Genomic DNA, 19,679 nt, shown 5'->3' with positions numbered 1-19,679 from the left:
CTATCAAAAATATATTATATTTGATAATTTTATTTTTGGCGAACAAATATTGAAATGCAGTCATTTTATCTAATACCTTTCCTCTAAGTATTTGTTTTATTTCATACTTTTGCAATTCCGCTTTTTTATTGTTTGCTAAACAAGTTCTGTCTAAACTTAATAACTCCACACGGTGTATCACCGGACGCGGTTGAATGGACACGCCTGGAGTGAATGGATCGACCATCAGTGAAAAAGTGTTTCCAAATATATTTCTATTTAACTTTAAGGTTACAGATTTAAAACAGTGAGCTGCAGATGTCTGGCACCCGGGAACACTGGCGCACTTGTCAAGAAAAACTCGGTTTTGAATGCGATCGTGCCATAATAGGGTGTTACGTAAAAGTGTCGGGTGACCTTTGCCTTTGTTCAAAGTGAATCTTAGTGTTAATGTAAGAAGTTCTTTAACCGGTAGCGGATATTTATAACACGTGTATTATTATGTTGCATCTGGTTTAATGTCATATTATGTACAGTTAACATTCGGCTTGCAATTATAGGCGGCATAACAAGCAGCGACCACGTAAGACACAGCTGCAATTTATATAAGGCACATGAAGCGTACTGCATTATATAAGGACATGGGGAAAACATCTGCATGGTTATGAATGGTGCAACTTTAGATTAATATTACCGGGTATATAAGACACAATGATTATATATACTAGTGGGAACACAAGCAGTATGAACTGAAACCCCTTGCTTAGAAATTGACGGAAACTCGCTTCCTAGCTTTGATGTTCCATATTTCATTGCAATCAAAATCGCCGAGAATTGTTGTTGCTCGACTGCTTCTGTAAGGTCGAACCTCCATCTCAGGGCTCGTGTATGTCTCACCGGGTTCGATCGGTGATCTAAATATGGATGGAAATTGTTTGTTTCCTTATTATTACACACCAACAGTAAACACATGGAACTGCATGCGCATGTACACTACTGCATTAACAGTAGAGTGGGGAAGACGAGACACATTTAGTACATAATATCCAAACATCCTTGATCGTGACAATTTACAATGGTATATTGGAGTTGTGAGGATACAGTTTTATAATTCTTTGAATGTTCTTTGTTTACTATCAAACATGAAAAGAGAATGAAAAGGTGCCCCATCTTCCCCACCTTATCTTTAATTGCTGCGTGCAATGCAATGTTCGAACACTATGTGTGTAACAACAATTCGGTCACCAAGTTATTTATCCTCTGCGCCGGAAATGCCGCGGCGTTATGCCATGGCATGTAGAAGGAGCCATGGCGCCATACACAAAGCTTTGTTATCCCTATCCATCATACGCATTATACTCACGGCACTTCAAAGCTCTTCCCGCTTGATATTCCACTCCCTTGCAAACTAAACACAGCTGACGTCATCGCCACTTTCAGTGGGTTGGTGATCTTGAATCGGATTGGCTGATACTCCCTCACTTTCAACTCATCTGCACACTGTGAATAACAATGGAAAATGCTCAATCATGTTTTTATACCGTGGGTACCGTGGGGTAAGATGGGATACTGTTAGCACATAATATCTCAATTTCTTAATCATGTTTTTAACAATTAACAACGAAAGTCATGAATATGAAGATATATAATTATGTATGTATTGTTTGTCCAATACCAAATGGGACGATAAACAAAAACACGTCCCATCTTACCCCAACCTACAACCAAGGAAAAAAGACAAATCTAAGAAAATACTAAAGTCAGCAAAGCTGGTAATACTACTTACAATAAGTTCCAAACATTGCGGACTCTCGATCTGAATGTCATATTGATCCACGTATAGTTTATTGGTTTCCTTCACACGCACAGTGGTGGTGACGCGGATCACATTCTCATCCGATAGGTGGCGCCCGTAATCACCAAAACCAAACTTGAAACTCTCTACGTCATCTGATTGGTTGAATAATATGGGGAGATTTCAATTTAAATATTCGGTAACATGGTTCAATTATTCTCATTGATCAGATGTATAATGAACGTAAGTTTAATATTAATAAATGTAACTTATTTATCCTGGCATGGCGGAAAACGACAGTCATTATAACACGGGTGTTCTGTTTCATACACCTCGTACCCGATTACTAGTTACCACGTATGTAACTTATTTATCCTCGCATGGCGGGGCAATGACAGTCGTTATAACACGGGTTTTCTGTTTTATACACCTCGTGCCTGCTTACAAGTTACCACGTATGTAACTTATTTATCCTCGCATGGCGGGCAATGACAGTCGTTATAACACGGGTGTTCTGTTTCATACACCTCGTGCCTATTTACGAGTTACAACGTATGTAATTTTGTAGGTCTTTTTTTCCTAACTTTTGTATAAAAGGCTAAAACCTACATGTGACAGCATTCAAACTGTTGATGTGAAAGAATAGATTGAATGTAAACAAACCAACCTTTTCCTGCAGCTATCTTCCTTGTACCACGTGATCGTTTAAGCAATCGTTTCCGTTCCTCATTATTGAGCATTGTGTGGATGACTGTGGTTATTGTTGCGTCACAATCAACACCCTTCGCGTTTGTAACCTACAACGGAATATATAATGTTATGTGATAATGGACGTAATATTACTGTGGGGTTAGGTGGAAATCGTTAGCCGTGAAATCTCATATTTCCTAACCGTGTGTTTAACAATTGCGTATTTTATAGTCGTGAGGATACAGTTTTTTAATTTATTTGAATGTTCTTTGTTTACTACAACCTTGGACGAGAATAGGACAAAAAGGAAACAAAAACATGTCCTACCTTACCCCACCGTTTCCCATCTTACCCCACTCCATCATATCCCATCTTACCCCACTCCATCATATCCCATCTTACCCCACTCCATCATATCCCATCACACCCCACACTAGTATACATATGAAACTTAACGACCCACCTTCACCGATATAGACACGTCACTTCCGTTGATGACGTCACCGACAGGATTGATGTCAATCTTGATGTTTCCTTCTTCCTCCAAAACAAACTTATCATGGTAAGGGGCTTTCCTACCATGAGCATAAGCACGTTCAAAGGCAACTCTTTCCTCCTCGCTTCCTGTGATATCAACACAAACGTTGCTGTCATGTAATGAACTACAATACAATGCATAATTAACCCTTTCACCATAGTAAGATGTAATTCTTATAATTTATAGAAACAAAATTTTGATATATACTGTTAACACTATTCCGCCCTGCACGCCACGTTTCGTGTACAATATCTTCATTAAGCCCAGTAGTTAGTTTGTCATAATGTTTCTATAATTCGCCCAAAATGGCATATTTTGTTCTCTTATTCAAATGAAACCTGTGTGTTTTATAATTTCGAATATTTGTTGTTTTAATGGCAACGTATATTGCTCAATTCCATTTACATGATATACCTTGCCAGTCGAACTTATTGGTTTCGTTTAAATAAATGACTGATGATGCCATTTCAGGCGAAATCTATCCTATATTAAACAATTAGTTAGACTTGATTTTGTTTGTTACATATTTCGAAGCACTTGATTGTGAATGTTGTTTCGTTACGAGAATCGTTCAACTTTACGAACATTAGATCAGGACCAGATTCAACGGGTCCGCCAGTAACAACTTACCTTCGGCAAACTTATATTGAAGCGTTACATCTTCACGTTCATCTGACCCAACAGCTTTGGTGCTGATGTTCCTTCCCACGTGACGTTTATCATTCTTCACCATCTTTGTTACTTCTCCTTCGTCGTTGACTTCCCAGAACACACGATCAGCGTTTACCTGCGAAGAACGTACACGATATAAAGGATTTCTTTTCTAAAAGTCGAAAAAAATGTTCACAACTACGTAGTAGGGTGGGGGAGACGGAACACCTTTAGCTCAAATACCAAACATTTAAACAATTAACAACAGTCTATGGGAGTCACGAGAACAAAGTTTTATAATTGTTTGAATATTCTTTGTTTACTACCAAATGAGACGAGAAAATTGAATAAAAAGGTGTCCCGTCTTCCCCCAGCCCACCAAAAATTCAAAACTTCATCATTTAGTCCCGACAGTATATAGAGATTCGATCATGTTTTACAGTTTCTTTGAAAAAAACATTTATTTAAATTTCAAGCTAAATAAATATCAAAATGTACAGTCCTGGTATTCTTAGCTAAATGATAATATGTGATACAGTTACATTCTTTTATTTAAACTCTGGTTAATTTTCTTTCAACAATTCTTCTACCCTGTCAGTATTCCACTTCGTGATGTTTTTACAAATCAACCAAACTTACAGTTTTCTTACAGCAGCTTACGAGTACCAGCTGCACAAATAGTTACCCAACAACCCAATGTCCACTATACCTCTGCAAATACAAAGTTAGTGTCGGATCCAATGTATATTTCCCCATTCTTGATGGCTTTGATAGGAGCAGGTCCGCACTGCATCACGCCACTACTCTCCTCCTGTGGGGTTGCGTCTACAGCTTGCCAACCGTCATAACCTGCAACACGTTCATACCAGGGTTAATATGACTAATGTTACTCGCATGCTATTGTAACGTAACATATGTGTTTAGAAGATCAAATTAGTTAAAACGACAGCGCACTAAACAACCGTATCCTCACAACTCTCATAGATTGTTGTTAATTGTTTAAAATACGATCAGAATATTTAGATATTATGTGCTAAAGATGTCCTTCCCCACCCTCACTGTTTAGTACTCTGAGGTAAGATGGGACACCTTTAACATTTATAGCCAAAAATCTTGATCGTGTTTCAAACAATTAACAACGATCTATGGAAGCTGTCTATATGGGAGTCGTGAGGATACGATTTAATAATTCTTTGTTTACTACCACATGGGACATAAAACAGAATGAAAAGGTGTTCCATCTTCCCCTCCCCACCATATATTGTACACAATAGTTATAGTGTGCAGGAACTCACCTTTAGGCAGATCTGGTCGTCGGAAAAATCCTTCATTCCAAACATGGAAGTTCCAAATAGAATCCCCCGTTCCCTCAGCGCTTTCGCCATCCTCGGTCAAGAACTTATCGATTGTCATGTTGTATTCGGTGTCGTGGGCGGAGTTGAAGTTGGTGATGCTACGGGCGGGAATACCAAGCGCACGAAGAACTGAGAAACAAACGGTGATTGCTAAGTTCGTGAAAAAAAACTTGGTGGGAATAGTAGCCAAATGCCCCGTCATCTAATTATAGTGACGCTCATGAATGGATTAACCTTACGAGATTCCCGCTGTGTATATACTATATCTAGCGAAACCACATCAGTCGAATGGGAACAGGAATGTGAATATCAAGACCGAAGATTATTAGTATGTTTATGTTTATGTCCCCGCTGTCCCTATCTACTATCCAGCGAAACCACAGCCGTATGAAATGACATTAATAAAATATAAATACCTGTGGTAAGCAACCCGGAGAAGACCCAGCATTGTCCATACTTGACCGGATTCATCTTCGTTTGATTCCATTGCTTCAATATAGCAACACTGCCGCTCCATGTGGTTGGTTTCACTCCCTCCTCATACTTGCCGTCCCATCGACCCCACAACACACCGTTGTCATCGTTACAGTTGACCTGCATGTTATGATGTCATATTATTGTGGAGTAAGATGGATATAATGTTCATATATTTCCTAACTGGGTTTTTAACAAATAACAATGTTATTTTAGCTTAGATTTGTGAGGATACGGTTAAACAGTTATGCAAATATTTCCCATCTTACCCCAACACATATATATATTAAGTAGACTTATCACAGAAACACAGTGCAACTGGATCTAAGCAATCACCATGGCAGATAACAGCCTGCTACAATAGGCAGGTGAAGCTCTCTTCTTTAAACTTTTCGTCGCATTCTTCTGCGCGTTTGTATGTTCGCGCAACAACTTCAACGCGATGTCTAATATTCCTTCCTCAAACTGCCCGAACAACCAATCTTTGGCACCGATGTGATACCATTGACCAACATAAATACGACCGGTGTCGTTAAGAACATACTCCTCACGTTCAACCGAGGATTCCATGTAAACAGGATCGGCTGGTGAACAAAAATGTGGATGATCAAAAACAATTAAACTGAATATTTCTGCCACAAAGTTAAAAAGTTTTTCTTCGCCCTGTACAAGGACCATATAAATGCAACAGCTCGTGGCAGTTCGGTACCGTTATACACATTGGTTAGTACGCACGCCTGTAAACCAGTGGAGACTGGTTCGATCAAGGGTTAACGCCGCCACCACTGATGTGCGTATACGGGTGCTTGGACAAGACACTTATCCGTAAATCCTGATGATGTTTCACCGAACGGCAAATTAAACATCGTTTCTTTAGGATAAGAAACCAACAATTGCCAGAAAATCTCTTTCACAGTTAAAACAAATGTCGACAACAATATACCATTTACCACGATGGACTTACCCGGTTTAAACGGGTTGAACAGAACCACAATATCGGGTTTCACTTTCCTCTCCTTCTGCCTGCCATCCTTTAACTCAGTGGTCACCTCCACAGTTAGTTTGTACCGCCCGATGATTGCATCTGGTGGAATATTCACTTGTAAAGTGACTTCCTTGGTTACCTCATCTTCGTTGATCTTCATACAGGTCCATTTACTCCCTTGCAACGAATCGCCGACAGGAACTCGGATCTTGGTCTCGTTTTTAATAGTAGGGTCCGAACCTGGACGAATACATTGTAATTTATATGCAGTTGTTATTTAATACAAAACAATAATAATATATAATCGTGTGGGCCAAGATGAATGCCGCTAACACGTAATATTTTATATGTTTTAATATTTTTTAAACAATTAACGACGATATTTCAGAGTTGTGAGGATACGGTTATATAATTTCGTAATTGGTCTTTGTTTCCTACCTAATCGAATAATAAAAAATAAACGTGAACCATTTTACCCCATGAAAACCTGTCCCATCTTACCCCAACTTACTACATGTTCTTAAACAGTTTTACAATTACCCCGCTTTACGTAATTTTACTTACCAATGGTAAACTCCAACACAATATCGTCCTTAGCTGGCCGGTAGTTTCGGTTCTTGAAAACCAACCCGAGATCAAACGTCGCCGCCCTTCGAACCACCAAACTGTTGTGAATATATTTGTCGGTATGATGGTCTACACAGTTCGTCTCTTTCTTGTAATTCACGCGTAGGATCTGCAGAACCTCAGCTATGGAATAAATAGAATTACTAACACTGTATCGCATCTATACGAGCTTATACTTTAGTTCCACCTCTGCAGTTACGTGTTCGTCTCATGCTGTCTATACCGGGCAATAGTTATGTGTGTTAAGGGTGTTAGGTGTTGCCTGCATAGTACAATTGCACACCTGCTTAATTATTGTGGTTTTATATTCAATGGAATGCCCAACAACGTTCATAGCTTTGTTTATTGAGGTGAACACTTGCGATGGATGAACAAAGAATACAAATATATGAAACTCGCACACAATTAAGCTGTTTCATCACGCGGACGTCGACAAGGGAACCCCTGTGTTCGCTTTCCCTGCTGTTCCAGGCTTATGTTTACTCCCTCCTATAATTACGGGACCAGTTTACTGAGACCTTAATTTATAACAGCGTAACAAACATGGTTTAACTGTAGCCCACCACATGACCATTTACATACCAAAGCTATCAACCACGCCTACTATATATATAAATATATATCTTCATAGGCCTTGAAAGTTACCACAGTTGATTTAATTACAGCTACTAAACAAACCTACAAGCTACTTACTCGGGGCGGGCCCGCTAACTTTGTCCAACCACTTTTGTATAGTTTCCTCATCCACGTTATCGATCACATAGTTGTCCAGCAAGTGAGGATTACGATCGATATATTCACCAAGAAACCTGGGATGTTCGTCCAAGAATTCGTTCACTTCTTCTGCGTTTTCAGCATCTGGAAAGTAACAACAATCAATGTATTTGCGACATAAATACATCGCCAACCACCCTTACCAATAACGAACCACCTACGGCGAAATCGTGACATATTTATAAAGTAGAATCGAGTAAACTATATAGAACGTTTCTTAGATGCGAGCAGTACAGTTGCAGGAGCGGAATGAGACTTAACTAAGATTGCTTCCAGTTGTTACATACAAGCCATCATCGAGTTATCGAAGGTTAAATTAGGTCTTGACATTGCTGGCGAAACGATTATCTCCCCGGGGAAATGGGTCGCCAGGTTTAACTTTAATATCAGAAGTTTAATCTAATTTAGCGAAGTCTAAACACAGGGTTGAACCTAATGCTTTAAACAGAACACGGGAACGGGAAGTCCAAACTTTATTACAAACGATCAACTTGCGCTAGAAGACTTGCAATTATAAGGCAATGTGGTTTATATTCTCTGCGTTAAAACCCGAATAATGCATCGGTCTACTTTAATATTAAATCCTTTTCCAATATTTACTTTGTAACAAAATATATATCAAATACCAAATGGCCGCCTTTACCAGGTGACGACCATTATTATTATTATCGTATATAGACCGCTTGTTATTGTACCTGAGTTCGTACATATACAATACAAGCTTCTTCAAGGTCACGCCTGCTTGTATAATCGAACTCCAGTATTACAGACTTGCATCGTCAGTATACAACAGACATAGACACAGTATAAACATTGTAGCTTTTGAGCGTTTATTCCTATGAGTGGGTCGTATGTGAACTAGCCGTTAGTTGGCGCCCTATACCACCCCAAAACGACGTTTCCACCCGCTGTTTATATTATGAGCATTTATAAGCTAATATGTAAATTTCGTTCCAACGAAACATTTGTTCTTTCTGCTGTCTTTGTACAAACCATCTATGATTTTATATTTGTGGACTTTTTCATATGTAGACCATTTTTTAAATATATAGTAGGATGGGGAAAGATGGGACACTTTTAGCTCTATTTCCTCGTCCCATTTAGTAGTAAACGAAGAACATTTAACGAATTATAAAAGTGTATTCTTACGACTCCAATAGACTGTTGTTAATTGTTTAAAATACGATCAGGATATTTAGATATTATGTTCTAAACGTGTCCCATCTTCCCCCACCCTACTACATACCGAACAGCAATGTTATAACATTCGCACATCAAACACATAACTGGCCGTTAAATATACAACCCCAGATGTTAAGGTCATTACCCTTGTAGTTCAATGCAAATGTTTGGCTGTTCAAATACTTCTCGAATTAAAACATTCCGTGGTATTTAAACTCCCGTGTCCGTCAACGCGGTACAATCCACCAGATTATTTAATCCCAATTATAATAACAAAGTGTCTTTATCGATACACCAATATAATACAGCATAGTGATTAAACCAAACAGATGGTTATGCTTGCGTTACACTTATAATACACTTATGATAGTACTATGGGGTAAGATGGGACACCTTTAACACATAATAACCAAATATCCTGATCGCGTTTTAAACGATTAACAACGGTCTATGGGAGTCGTGAGGATACGGTTTCACAACTCTTTACATGCATTTTGTTTACTATCAAATGTAATGAGAAAATAGAATGTAATCGTGTCCCATCTTTTCCGACCCTACTCGCATAACTTAATATTATATCCTAAATTCACTATCCCTTTATTGAAATATAGCATTTACAACGCTACACTGTGAATCTATAACAAATTGCAAGGTTGAAGAGATACAGACATATACTATTTTATATAGAAATAATAAAATACCTTTTTCTTCTTTCGTTGATCGGTTTCCCATTATAAAGTTGCCACTTGTTTCGAGCTACTAACACAATGTTTAATCTGAAAAAAGATGAAATTTATTTTTTACAATAAAAAGTCCGGAATGCGTAATTTTTCACAAACTAGCTGTAATGTAGCATCAGTAGACATAAAACTTTGTTCCTGTTCAAAAACTACACAGCAGCCACGTCTATGAAGCTAACTGTATGCTACCGAATGCGTCACACTCGATTGCGCATCCAAAATAAAGAGAGTAACATGCACTGTAACAAGGCATCCAAATGTTTTAATAATTACAAATGCTGCCTTATCCTGTTCTAATTATACCGCGTGCACCGACATAGGCCGACACCGTATGTTGCCTACCGTTTAATTACAACCTACCAAATCGCACCAGGGCGCCAATTTCATCCGATTCTCATTAAACTTAACGACCGGTGGCTATGGCTGACTCTATATTAACTTAAGTTGCAACAAAACAACGAGATGGTCGATTCCTGTAGACTTGGTTGGTTATTTAACGAGAGTTCCGCATTGCCAGAGACAACAATAGAGAAATTGTGCCCATATACGTTGATACTTTTGCTACGTATATGGAATACCGACAACTAAACAAACAATATTCGGTTGCCAAACATAGTTTTATTGATAAATAGGTCGGAATATATAAGCTAGGCTAGTATTCGTCAAACAACACATTGTTTGTTTTTTTGCCAACCCGAAACTCTGCGTTCGTTTCTCCTGGTTAAGCCATACAAGCACTAAGTAACCAATCCGCTGTATCTATGCAACAGTACGTAAAGTTCCCGGTATTAAGAAACGAATGAATAAATATATCTTAAGTTTAATTTCCTTTATATCTTGGTATAGTTCGCTTTTATTACTAACAGCCTAAATATACAATGCCGCATAAAACACGGTTCGCTTGACACAAGCCTCGAATAACAGATACCACAACCACACGTTAAATAGCAGATTAAACACAATTGTTCACAATTTCCGCTGTGGTAATAGACACGTTTCATTTATCAACAAAGGCGCCCGTGTATAGACACTTGTGTTGGTCGTTACCACGATTGATTATACACAACATTCGGTATTGTACAAACGATGCTGTCTACCTTATACAGCTCGAACCTTACAGACCACGATATTTGTAACCCTATGCATATGTTGACTGTGTACCACCACCGCTACATAACAGCATATACGGTCGTGCCGCCAATAGTGATCAAAATAGATCTGGAGAATCCCACTAAATGTTCGACCCAAGTTGCTTTGAATACAAGAGCACGAAAAACAGCTATTTTGAAGATTCTGTCACTAAATCGAAACTTGTATATAGCTGTAGACTCTATATGCGAAACTGAAACTTGTGGTTTCGCGAATACGAAAATTTCCACCACGACTGGGTAGACAGAACTCTCCTGACGTCATTATTGTTGTGCTGATGTGTCTAATTGCAAATACATTCGTTTGTTACTTCGTGCTCGATCACTTGAATCTTCGCCTTTTACTTGTTTATCCCGAGGGCGAAATACGATCGGCTTTACACAGTTGATGAATTGCTTTCCTTTGCAGAGTAAATTAAACCACACAAGAAAACAAAGTCGACTATGATCGTTGTGTTCAGCTAAACACGAGTGGGTGAGAAGTGGTTTAATCAAAGGCGTTGCTTATTCGGTTGAAACAACAAAAGCAAAACATTATTTCGTTTCAATGTAAAGTAAAACACGTTGAACGCGACTTCCATTCAAAACTATAGGGTTTGGGGAATGCCTTAAAATATATTGACCGCACGTATAACAATGAATGGGAGATATTATGACTACGAAGTAGCAAAACACTAAACTTGCATCTTCACTTAACTGTTATTATAATCTTGCATGCGTAAGTATATTAAGTAATATACTTATGCTTAAACATATAGTATCTATATCAATATATCGGTAATATTTGTAATGTTAATGTAAACAACTGACAAACCTCAGTTAAACCCTGGTCTACTGCTTGTCTGGTCAAGCCCTCCACCACACAAAACAACATATGCAGATAAATTGTCACATCATGCAAGTAACACCGCCGTCCAGGAAGCGATACGTCACATGGCTTCGGTGTCGGAGATTTACATCGCATGAGAATTGTGACGTAAAGTCCAAATCTCTTTACCATACATCATAGTACTGTGGGGGGGAAATGGGACACCTTTAGCACATAATATCTAAATATTCTAATCGTGTTTTAAACAATTATCAACGGTCCATTGAAGTCGTGGGGAATACAGATTCATAACTCCTTGAATGTTTTTTGTTTGTTACCAAATGCGACGAGAATGCAGAACGAAAATGTGTCCCATCTTCCCCCACCCTTCTATATATGATGCATGTATAAAACGTCGTGTGTGATTGGCGCAAGCCTGTACCAGGCATTTATATCAAGCAGCTTAATATTAAGATACAAGCATGTGTGATTGTATAACACTAAGATGTCGGACCTTTACAACATGGTATTGTACAACGCTCGATCCATCACGAGGTGGAAGGAGAACCAACTGAGGAAGTTGCGACTAAATAATCTTCCGCTGACGTGATGTCACTTTCTCCCGACCATGTTTTGATTCAAGTCACGTGATAAAGAGTCACGCTTGAAATACTGCGTACTTCCCGGTGTATCATGTGGTTCATTATTTTTCCACATGAAAGTTAAACGTTGAATATATGATTTGCATTTAAAGTCATTATGTATAACGGTCAATTAGAAAATAGAAAACAAGAGTTTTTTTAAATTGAATTATATTTTTATCGCCACAGTCGCCAAAAGACATTGCCCTCCCGTTATGCTGAGAAGGCATTACCAGCTTGTTTATTCTCCACTGTCACCGCGTTGCTCCTATAGCGGGATGTCGCTTGTTGCTTGGTCGTTTAGTAAGTAAAGTTGTCTATATTCTGTATAGCAGGGTGGGAGAAGACGACAACTTTGGGAGTAAGATTTTATAATTCTTAGTTTACTACCGAATGGGATGAGAATATAATAAAAAGATGTCCCATCTTACCCCACCCTATACTATATTATGTGTTGCTGTCGAATAGCGTTTACATTGAAGGAGTCTGCGGCATCTACGGTCGTTGGTTAAATACCGGTGTTATCCCAACAAAACCTATTTTGTACACAAGGCTTGTAGTTCGAAGCAAAACGATTAATGCTCCCCTAAGTTTGAACAACTTTGAAACATCTATGGTTCCACATGGTTAAATAAAAACAGATGAGATGTAAGTCACAACTCCCTAGTTTCGTTGAGAAGCTGGTTTCTGGTGTGTCGTGTACGAGATTAGTAACAAAAGTTCGTAATTCTTAAATTGTTTGTTGTAGATTGTTGTTATTACTAGTATACGTTGTTGTGTATTTTTGTAAACAAAGAAATGCCGAAGTCAAAAAGAGATAAACGAAGTGAGTTACAATGTTATTATTTTAGTTTCCCACGATATTCACGACTAAATAAATGTTTTGTGCAGTTTCCTTGACTCAAACCAAGAAAGGTGGTTTAGAAGCAAAACAAAACTTAGTCACTGAGGTTTGGCTTGTTTTATTAATGTCATATTTTCATGTTTTATAATTAATATTGAATTTACTTAATACGTAGGTACGGAATTGCGTCGAGAAATACGATCGAATATTTGTCTTCAGCGTTTGTAACATGAGGAATAGTAAATTAAAAGAAGTCAGAAATGCGTGGAAACATAGCAGGTTGGGTTGTTTTTAACTTCATTCTACATGGGTGATGTCCTTGAGGACCTGGGATATATAGACGGGATTTGGTTCATTACCCCAACACCCAGGCTACTGTTTGTACGTACGAAACCTCCAATGTTACTCTGTCACGGTTTCATCTGGAGCTGTTACTCCACTTGTTTTGCCCGCCTAAAGTTGATTCATATTTTACAATATCTTCTAAAACTCTTTCATTCCTGAAGATTTTTCTTCGGCAAGAACAAAGTTATGGCCCTCGCTTTCGGTCGATCGCCGGAAACTGAAATAATGAACGGACTTTATAAATTCTCGACGAAACTTGTGAACGAAGTTGGTGTTTTGTTTACAAGTAAATCTAAAGAAGATGTTGTCGAGTAAGCTACAATTGGTTGTAACTTGTTTTTGCATAGCGTGCCCTGTCAATGACAATTCTTATAACACAGGTGTTTTGTTTCAATTTTTTGTTCAACTTTTCACATAAACCAGACAACTGCATAGTAATTTGTAATAAGCAGATATCTGGATAAACAAATTCTGTTAAAAACGGTATAAGTTTTGTAATTGTAAAGTCATCAGAGGTTTTTTTAAATATATACATATTTTTCTCTATTTTAAAGTTTTACCAAATGTTTTACTTTTTGTGATTAAAATATTTAAAAACATCATAATATAATCTACCTTTTACTAACCATTATAATTTTGTGTTAACACAATTTAAACTTTATTGCAGTTGGTTTGATAAATACAGTGAGCATGATTATGCTCGTACAGGCAACATAGCAACCAGCACTGTAGAGTTAGATGAGGGACCTCTTGTACAATTCTCACACGCCATTGAACCTCATCTGAGGAAACTTGGATTACCTGTTGCATTAAAAAAAGGTGAATAGATTATTATTGTCAATATATATCCACATGGTCTTATTACACCATGTGCCCTGGGTTGGAGCAATTGTCGTTAAGTGTCTTGTCCAACGATACATACGCCCACAATGGTAGCAGGGACGAGCCTTGAACACGTAACCTCTGGTTTGAAGGCAGACACACCAACCACTTTGCTATGAGGTTGGATATATTTAAACATTGTGTGCAAACTAACAATTCGAGTCACTTATCCCTACTGTAAATAAGTCACCATACTCTAATTCGCAGGGACCACATCCTTGTATTAATAACTACTTATGTTGCAGGTGTTGTTACCATGTTACAATCACATACCGTTTGTAAAGAAAATGAAAAGCTGACGGCAGAGCAAGCTAAAGTATTGGTGAGTGGGGAAGTGTGGTTCCTTTATTGGACTTACAAGTTTATGTTGTTTTTAAGTGTAAAACAAATTCAACTTGAATGTGTGACATTTTACCCCTTTAAGTTGGTGTACAAGGTTGAGATGCATATATGAATAAATGTGATCTATTTATCCTTGTTTGACGGGGCAACAATAGTCATTGTAACATAGGTGTTCTGTTTCATACACCTCGTGTCTCCATGTAACTTATTGTACTGTTTGCCTGATAATTTAGACAAACCATTAGCGACCACTGTGTGACAAGTCACCTCGTATTATTACCACCCGCGCAACGACAACTTATTCCGCAGAAATTATTGAAGATAGTGATGTCACAGTTCAGCATCCACTTGCAATGCATGTGGGAGAAAGATAGCGGTGAATGCTCGGTGTTTGATGTCAAGGAGAAGGAAGTTATGTTTAATAAAGTTCGTGTGACGACGGATGATCAGGTGTACGATTATGTAGAGTCCGAACAAAAGGAAAACATGGAAGTTGAAAATGTTGTGAAACGTGAAAAAACTGTCAGAAGGTCACTAAGGATAAAAAATAAAAGTCATTAAATTTGAACAACTTTTATTACTTTGTTTGTAGAATTTGATTAAAACAGCTTGGAACTTTAAAACAAACGTTAACATCCCCATTTATGACACGATTTTTATCTCAAACATCACTGAAAATGATCTTGGTTTTTAAACTAGAAAGTTTGGGGTGAAAATCCTCCCATACATATTGGGTGTCATGTTTGTAGCTGACCAAACGATCAGTGTTTTCAGCTCCTCCACTATTGTGGCAACGCGATTGTAGCAGTTGGAAAGTAATATCCATTTTTATCGGTTGTCATTCGTTCGGACATGTGTATTTTGTCAACTTTTACTTTCCCAAAGTTAAAGTTCCCAAAAGCAGCCAAGATTTTGGTCGCGTCGAATGATTCTCTCTGCCTGCTGCCCCCTCTAGTGGCTTGCCTTGATTTTACTTTACGAAATGTTGTGTTTAGTAACGTAGCATGAAGCTTCACTCGGTCGTATTGCTTCTCTGACAATCCAGCGTTCGTGAAGGTTTCATCCAAGAGGTTGGCGATCGCTTGAAGCTTGTCGCTTCCATCAGAGCTCTGCACCTGGATAAGATTGGACTATATTACACTGCAGTCTGTTTATAAAACACTTTGTCAGTCATACATTAAAATCATATTTAAATTTATCACTTACAAAGTTACGTACAAGGTAACTTGTAAGCGGGCACGAGATGCATGAAACAGAACATCCGTGTTATAACGAAGAATAAAGGAGTTGCAATCATCTAATCTCAATGTTCCCAATATCCCATGTATATGTTTGCATTGACTTGCCTTCCCATACAAAACATCTACATTGGCAGGATCATCGTTCATGTATTCCAATCCTTTCAATGCAATATTAAGCGACGTTCCTTCAAGAACGTCGACCACCCTTCCCCCACACTCCATCAACACTTCCTTTGCTTTTTCAACTTCTATTTCATTCAACAGGGTCAAGGTACAAATCGTAAGATGAAGTTTGGTTGGGATTTGGAAGATACTTCTACAAACCCCTCGCGAAGATGAAAACTTCATCATCACATCTTCCTCGAACTCGTGAAACGATTCTTTCACCTCTTCATTCACCAGAGGTATCGACACAAAGTGTGTAAATTGTTGTTTCCATCGTTTCTCTGAAACTATAAGTTCAATTCTGTTTCGGGCTGACGCGACACCTGATTTATCTTTCCCGGAAATCACGATGTTCCCCTCCGTGCCACGCCGAGGGATCTCAATCCTCGTTCTTGTTTCAAACTCCAAGGTTCGTTTCGTTGCCCCCTTCGTCCCGATGATATATTTAAACAATGCACTTGCTGTGTTGATGGTTGTTTCAAACCTGGGATGGCAGAGTTATTGTTGGGTACATCAGTATATATAAGACATAAAAATAACAAAAATCTTATATAAAAAGAAAAATTACAAGTCGAGCTGCTGCGTTTAGTATAAGTTATTATTTCTTTGAGAGCGAAGATCAAGTAAAACAACGAAGAGAAGGAAATTAGCAGCAAAACAACAGTAAGAAACTTGTAAGTTTAAAATTCTTACATCCCATTTGACCGGGTCGTTATATTTTTGTCATTGGTTTCGTAATCTTCGGTTTCTTCCAACACGTCATCGAATGATTCCTCATCAACTTTATGTCCGTGACTTGAATTATAATCACAGTAAATACGACCTTCAATATTAATCAACGATGGGTACAGAACGTCCATTTTGGTCGCTGAGGATTTTACAAAACTATAACACGCGCGATGCACCAAAATATCTGGAAATAACTAAAAAAATCCCGTTCTGCGGGTATTCCCCTTTCTGTTACCAACCAAGCGAAGCAATAATAGATGAGAGGTGGGTCGTCCGTCACAAAGGTATACAGCAGAGCTGGGATCTATTGAATCGGCACGTTCTATTATTGATAAAGGGTTTATAATATGCATTGTTGCAGCCCCTTTTTGTTTTACCTTTAAAAAGTTAATATTCGTAAATTTTACTAATCGTTAGCTAAGCGCTAATTGTGCGATTTAAAAAGTAAACAGGTATTTTAAAATTGATAATACAGTTAGTTGGGTTAAGATGGACCATGTTTTCATTCTGTTTTATCATTCCATTTGAATAAATAAATGTTACCTACGCGCCAACCACTTTGCCACGGCGCCTATGGTTGTAAACTTTACAGAATTATATAACCGTATCCTCACGACTCTAAAAGATCGTTCTTTATTGTTAAACACGATTAGGGAATATGGGATATTATGAGCTAACGGTAGCCATATGCATCACAGACTACTACAATGAGAAAGTTACATTCATAATATATGAGGAGACATCCCAACTCGTATTAGTACCTTAATTAAACGCTTGCAATACTTTGGATTAAATAAACGTTGCTGTTGTGTCAAACCTAATGACTTGTACGTGTGTTTATACGTTTGATTTACCGTGGGAACGCCGCTGCTCGCATCCGGATCTACTTTAATATGTTTGGTATTCAATTCTAGCTTCAATAAATGAAAAAAATTGTACTCGTGCGGCGGAATACGACAGACACGATGGAGATGATTTAACTGTAACATCGCTTCGACCATTGTACCATAATGAACAGACTACCACCAGTTTCACTTGTTTATATTTGTATTACATTCACTGCTCTACATCGCTCTTAAATCCAACTATAAGAAGAATCAACACAATGTTATGCTTTGCATATACTAGATGTAGGATATAGAAAACAATGAAGAGTAATAAACCGTGTTGGGTCCACATCATGACTGAATATCTTTGCATTCTTCGCTTGGTCCAAATTCACTGTGTTGCCCGGGCCTTGTCCTATGCTCACTTGCTCATGTAAAGTGCCCGGGTTTAAATCTCTAAGTGACTCTCTTGTGGAATGCAAAAGGTCTGTGAGTGTCAAGTCTATTTTTAATCGGTTGGTTATAATGAAACCCAAAGTACAATCCTCGTGCCTCCCAACATCTTCTGTAGTCTCCACCAGTTTTTCTCTTCCACACCACGGTTGCATTTTTAAGGCCAATGGTCTGGAAATACAACAACCAGCACCGCCGTGGGCAAACTGATATATCTCAGGACGACCACGATAGTTTGCTGTATATGATGGAACGCTTAGTTTACCAATGCAGATGTCTTGTGTCCAGTTATAACCATTAACAAGATTGACCAGACGTGGTGGATTGACGTAATTATCGTCGTCGAATCGGCACCACCACTTTTTACCGCTCGCCAAATACTTATCAAACACTGTTCCTGTTTTACAGCTTAGATGAGGTCGATTATACTCTTGTCCACAGTGTGTGTTGATAATATGACCCCCAGTTGTTTCATTCAGCTTATCGTCATCACCGTCTGTGAAAATATAAGTTTGTTTTCTCGCAAGATTGAACCAAGTCTGAACGATTGGAGCAACCCGAGATTCGTGAAATTTTCTACTTGTCCTTACGGTGATGTAAATATCATCCAGAGTTGATGGACCATCACTATTAGACACTTGTACATCGCGGTAAATCACTTCTGTACAGTTAGTTGATATTCTCTTGCGAGTAGGGACAGGGCAGTTTAAATTTGCGGAATGATGGATGAGGACAACGGTTACACACGACATCCCGGACAAAACCATCACGTAACGTCGTAACATTGTAGCGTTCAGCTAAATGCAACCTGTAAACCAAATAATTAGGAAATTGAAACAATGTTGCTTTGTTGCAACTCGACGCCTAAAATGACGTCACATTACCAAACCACAATACTCCGTTAATCAATGTCAACACTGCGGAAACGACTTATCTCATGGGAGACTATTCTCACAAAAACAAAAAGGAATAAAATACAGCAAGATATCATGAACTCTGTTTGGTATCTGGATATTTAAACAATTAGTACTACAGTAGATATAGCACCCCGCTGAAGCCTGTATATGAAGTCGGATCAGCACGGAGTCATATAACCCAACCGCCAATCCTGTATATTCAGTGGGGGTTTCTTTTTCTGAACACACACCTAGACTAGATAAAAAGAAACACAAGTTTTCCACCTGCATAAACCAAGCTTTCTTACTTGAGTGTTTCTGCATAATATCCGTGTTTGTTTCGCTAGTTGGCTAATTAATGCTGTGTTGCTCGCTATACGTCTTGTGGAGTTATCAGGTTACTATTGTTTATTTATCACAATTTTGACAACCGTTGCCGGTGTGTTAGGACGGCATAATGCCAAACCAACGAATATGCGTTTCCTCTAATTGTTGCAAGCGCCTGATGTAATAGTCAGAGCCATAGAAATACATAGGTGTTTATACGACTCTGGTAATAGCAATGTAA

General features: G+C 38.3%; 3 protein-coding genes and 1 pseudogene across 6 annotated transcripts; 1 reads left to right on the top strand and 3 right to left on the bottom strand.

Annotated features, from left to right (window-relative positions):
* Positions 1-475: 475 nt before the first annotated feature.
* On the bottom strand, positions 476-9,832 carry LOC149737354 (protein-glutamine gamma-glutamyltransferase 2-like). Of its 2 annotated transcripts, none has more exons than XM_089874780.1 (14): positions 9,752-9,832; positions 7,788-7,952; positions 7,032-7,217; positions 6,447-6,707; positions 5,819-6,066; positions 5,425-5,602; positions 4,949-5,137; positions 4,363-4,502; positions 3,633-3,789; positions 2,928-3,088; positions 2,442-2,571; positions 1,766-1,929; positions 1,343-1,479; positions 476-893 (listed from the first exon to the last, which is right to left on the bottom strand). In XM_089874780.1, exons 1-14 carry the CDS (start codon positions 9,780-9,782, stop codon positions 743-745), a joined length of 2,298 nt encoding a protein of 765 aa, XP_089730906.1. In that variant the 5' UTR covers positions 9,783-9,832; the 3' UTR covers positions 476-742. The 2 variants fall into 2 exon arrangements, with proteins under 2 accessions (XP_089730906.1, XP_089730904.1); XM_089874778.1 differs by lacking the exon at positions 9,752-9,832 and adding an exon at positions 8,012-8,171.
* A 3,209-nt stretch (positions 9,833-13,041) lies between these two features.
* On the top strand, positions 13,042-15,371 carry LOC149737353 (mRNA turnover protein 4 homolog). The gene is made up of 7 exons (XM_089874792.1): positions 13,042-13,213; positions 13,279-13,337; positions 13,407-13,510; positions 13,738-13,887; positions 14,244-14,395; positions 14,704-14,780; positions 15,110-15,371. The coding sequence occupies exons 1-7, from the start codon at positions 13,186-13,188 to the stop codon at positions 15,359-15,361; spliced, it is 822 nt and encodes a 273-aa protein (XP_089730918.1). The 5' UTR covers positions 13,042-13,185; the 3' UTR covers positions 15,362-15,371.
* Positions 15,191-17,743, bottom strand: LOC149737352 (activating signal cointegrator 1 complex subunit 1-like). Its single transcript, XM_089874791.1, has 3 exons — positions 16,900-17,743; positions 16,147-16,690; positions 15,191-15,915 (listed from the first exon to the last, which is right to left on the bottom strand). Exons 1-3 carry the CDS (start codon positions 17,064-17,066, stop codon positions 15,583-15,585), a joined length of 1,044 nt encoding a protein of 347 aa, XP_089730917.1. The 5' UTR covers positions 17,067-17,743; the 3' UTR covers positions 15,191-15,582.
* Positions 17,744-17,964: 221 nt separating this feature from the next.
* LOC149737351 (beta-1,3-N-acetylglucosaminyltransferase lunatic fringe pseudogene) lies at positions 17,965-19,608 on the bottom strand (annotated as a pseudogene). 2 transcript variants are annotated; one of them, XR_016384615.1, is made up of 2 exons: positions 19,397-19,608; positions 17,965-19,023 (listed from the first exon to the last, which is right to left on the bottom strand). The product of XR_016384615.1 is annotated as a beta-1,3-N-acetylglucosaminyltransferase lunatic fringe pseudogene, transcript variant X1 (transcript). The 2 variants fall into 2 exon arrangements; XR_016384616.1 differs by having other exon boundaries at positions 19,420-19,608.
* Between the last annotated feature and the right edge of the window lie 71 nt (positions 19,609-19,679).

This window comes from Ciona robusta, chromosome 3 (assembly GCF_009617815.1).
Source record: "Ciona robusta chromosome 3, ASM961781v2".
Lineage (NCBI taxonomy): Eukaryota > Metazoa > Chordata > Ascidiacea > Phlebobranchia > Cionidae > Ciona > Ciona robusta.
The sequence above is the reverse complement of the archived record's forward strand: the minus strand, read 5'-3'. Positions and strand labels throughout refer to the sequence as shown.

What these genes read in the sequence shown, in the direction of transcription:
- LOC149737354 (XM_089874778.1), bottom strand. Translation starts at nt 8,045, where the DNA reads ATGTCACGATTTCGCCGTAGGTGGTTCGTTATTG. An exon ending in CCGTAGGTGGTTCGTTATTG is followed by an intron (nt 7,953 to 8,011) that starts GTAAGGGTGGTT and finishes GTTACTTTCCAG; the next exon opens with ATGCTGAAAACGCAGAAGAA. An exon ending in AGTTAGCGGGCCCGCCCCGA is followed by an intron (nt 7,218 to 7,787) that starts GTAAGTAGCTTG and finishes TTTATTCCATAG; the next exon opens with CTGAGGTTCTGCAGATCCTA.
- LOC149737353 (XM_089874792.1), top strand. Translation starts at nt 13,186, where the DNA reads ATGCCGAAGTCAAAAAGAGATAAACGAA. An exon ending in AACAAAACTTAGTCACTGAG is followed by an intron (nt 13,338 to 13,406) that starts GTTTGGCTTGTT and finishes CTTAATACGTAG; the next exon opens with GTACGGAATTGCGTCGAGAA. An exon ending in CAGAGCAAGCTAAAGTATTG is followed by an intron (nt 14,781 to 15,109) that starts GTGAGTGGGGAA and finishes CTTATTCCGCAG; the next exon opens with AAATTATTGAAGATAGTGAT.
- LOC149737352 (XM_089874791.1), bottom strand. Translation starts at nt 17,066, where the DNA reads ATGGACGTTCTGTACCCATCGTTGATTAATATTGAAGGTCGTATTTAC. An exon ending in ACGACCCGGTCAAATGGGAT is followed by an intron (nt 16,691 to 16,899) that starts GTAAGAATTTTA and finishes CTGCCATCCCAG; the next exon opens with GTTTGAAACAACCATCAACA. An exon ending in TAGATGTTTTGTATGGGAAG is followed by an intron (nt 15,916 to 16,146) that starts GCAAGTCAATGC and finishes AATCTTATCCAG; the next exon opens with GTGCAGAGCTCTGATGGAAG.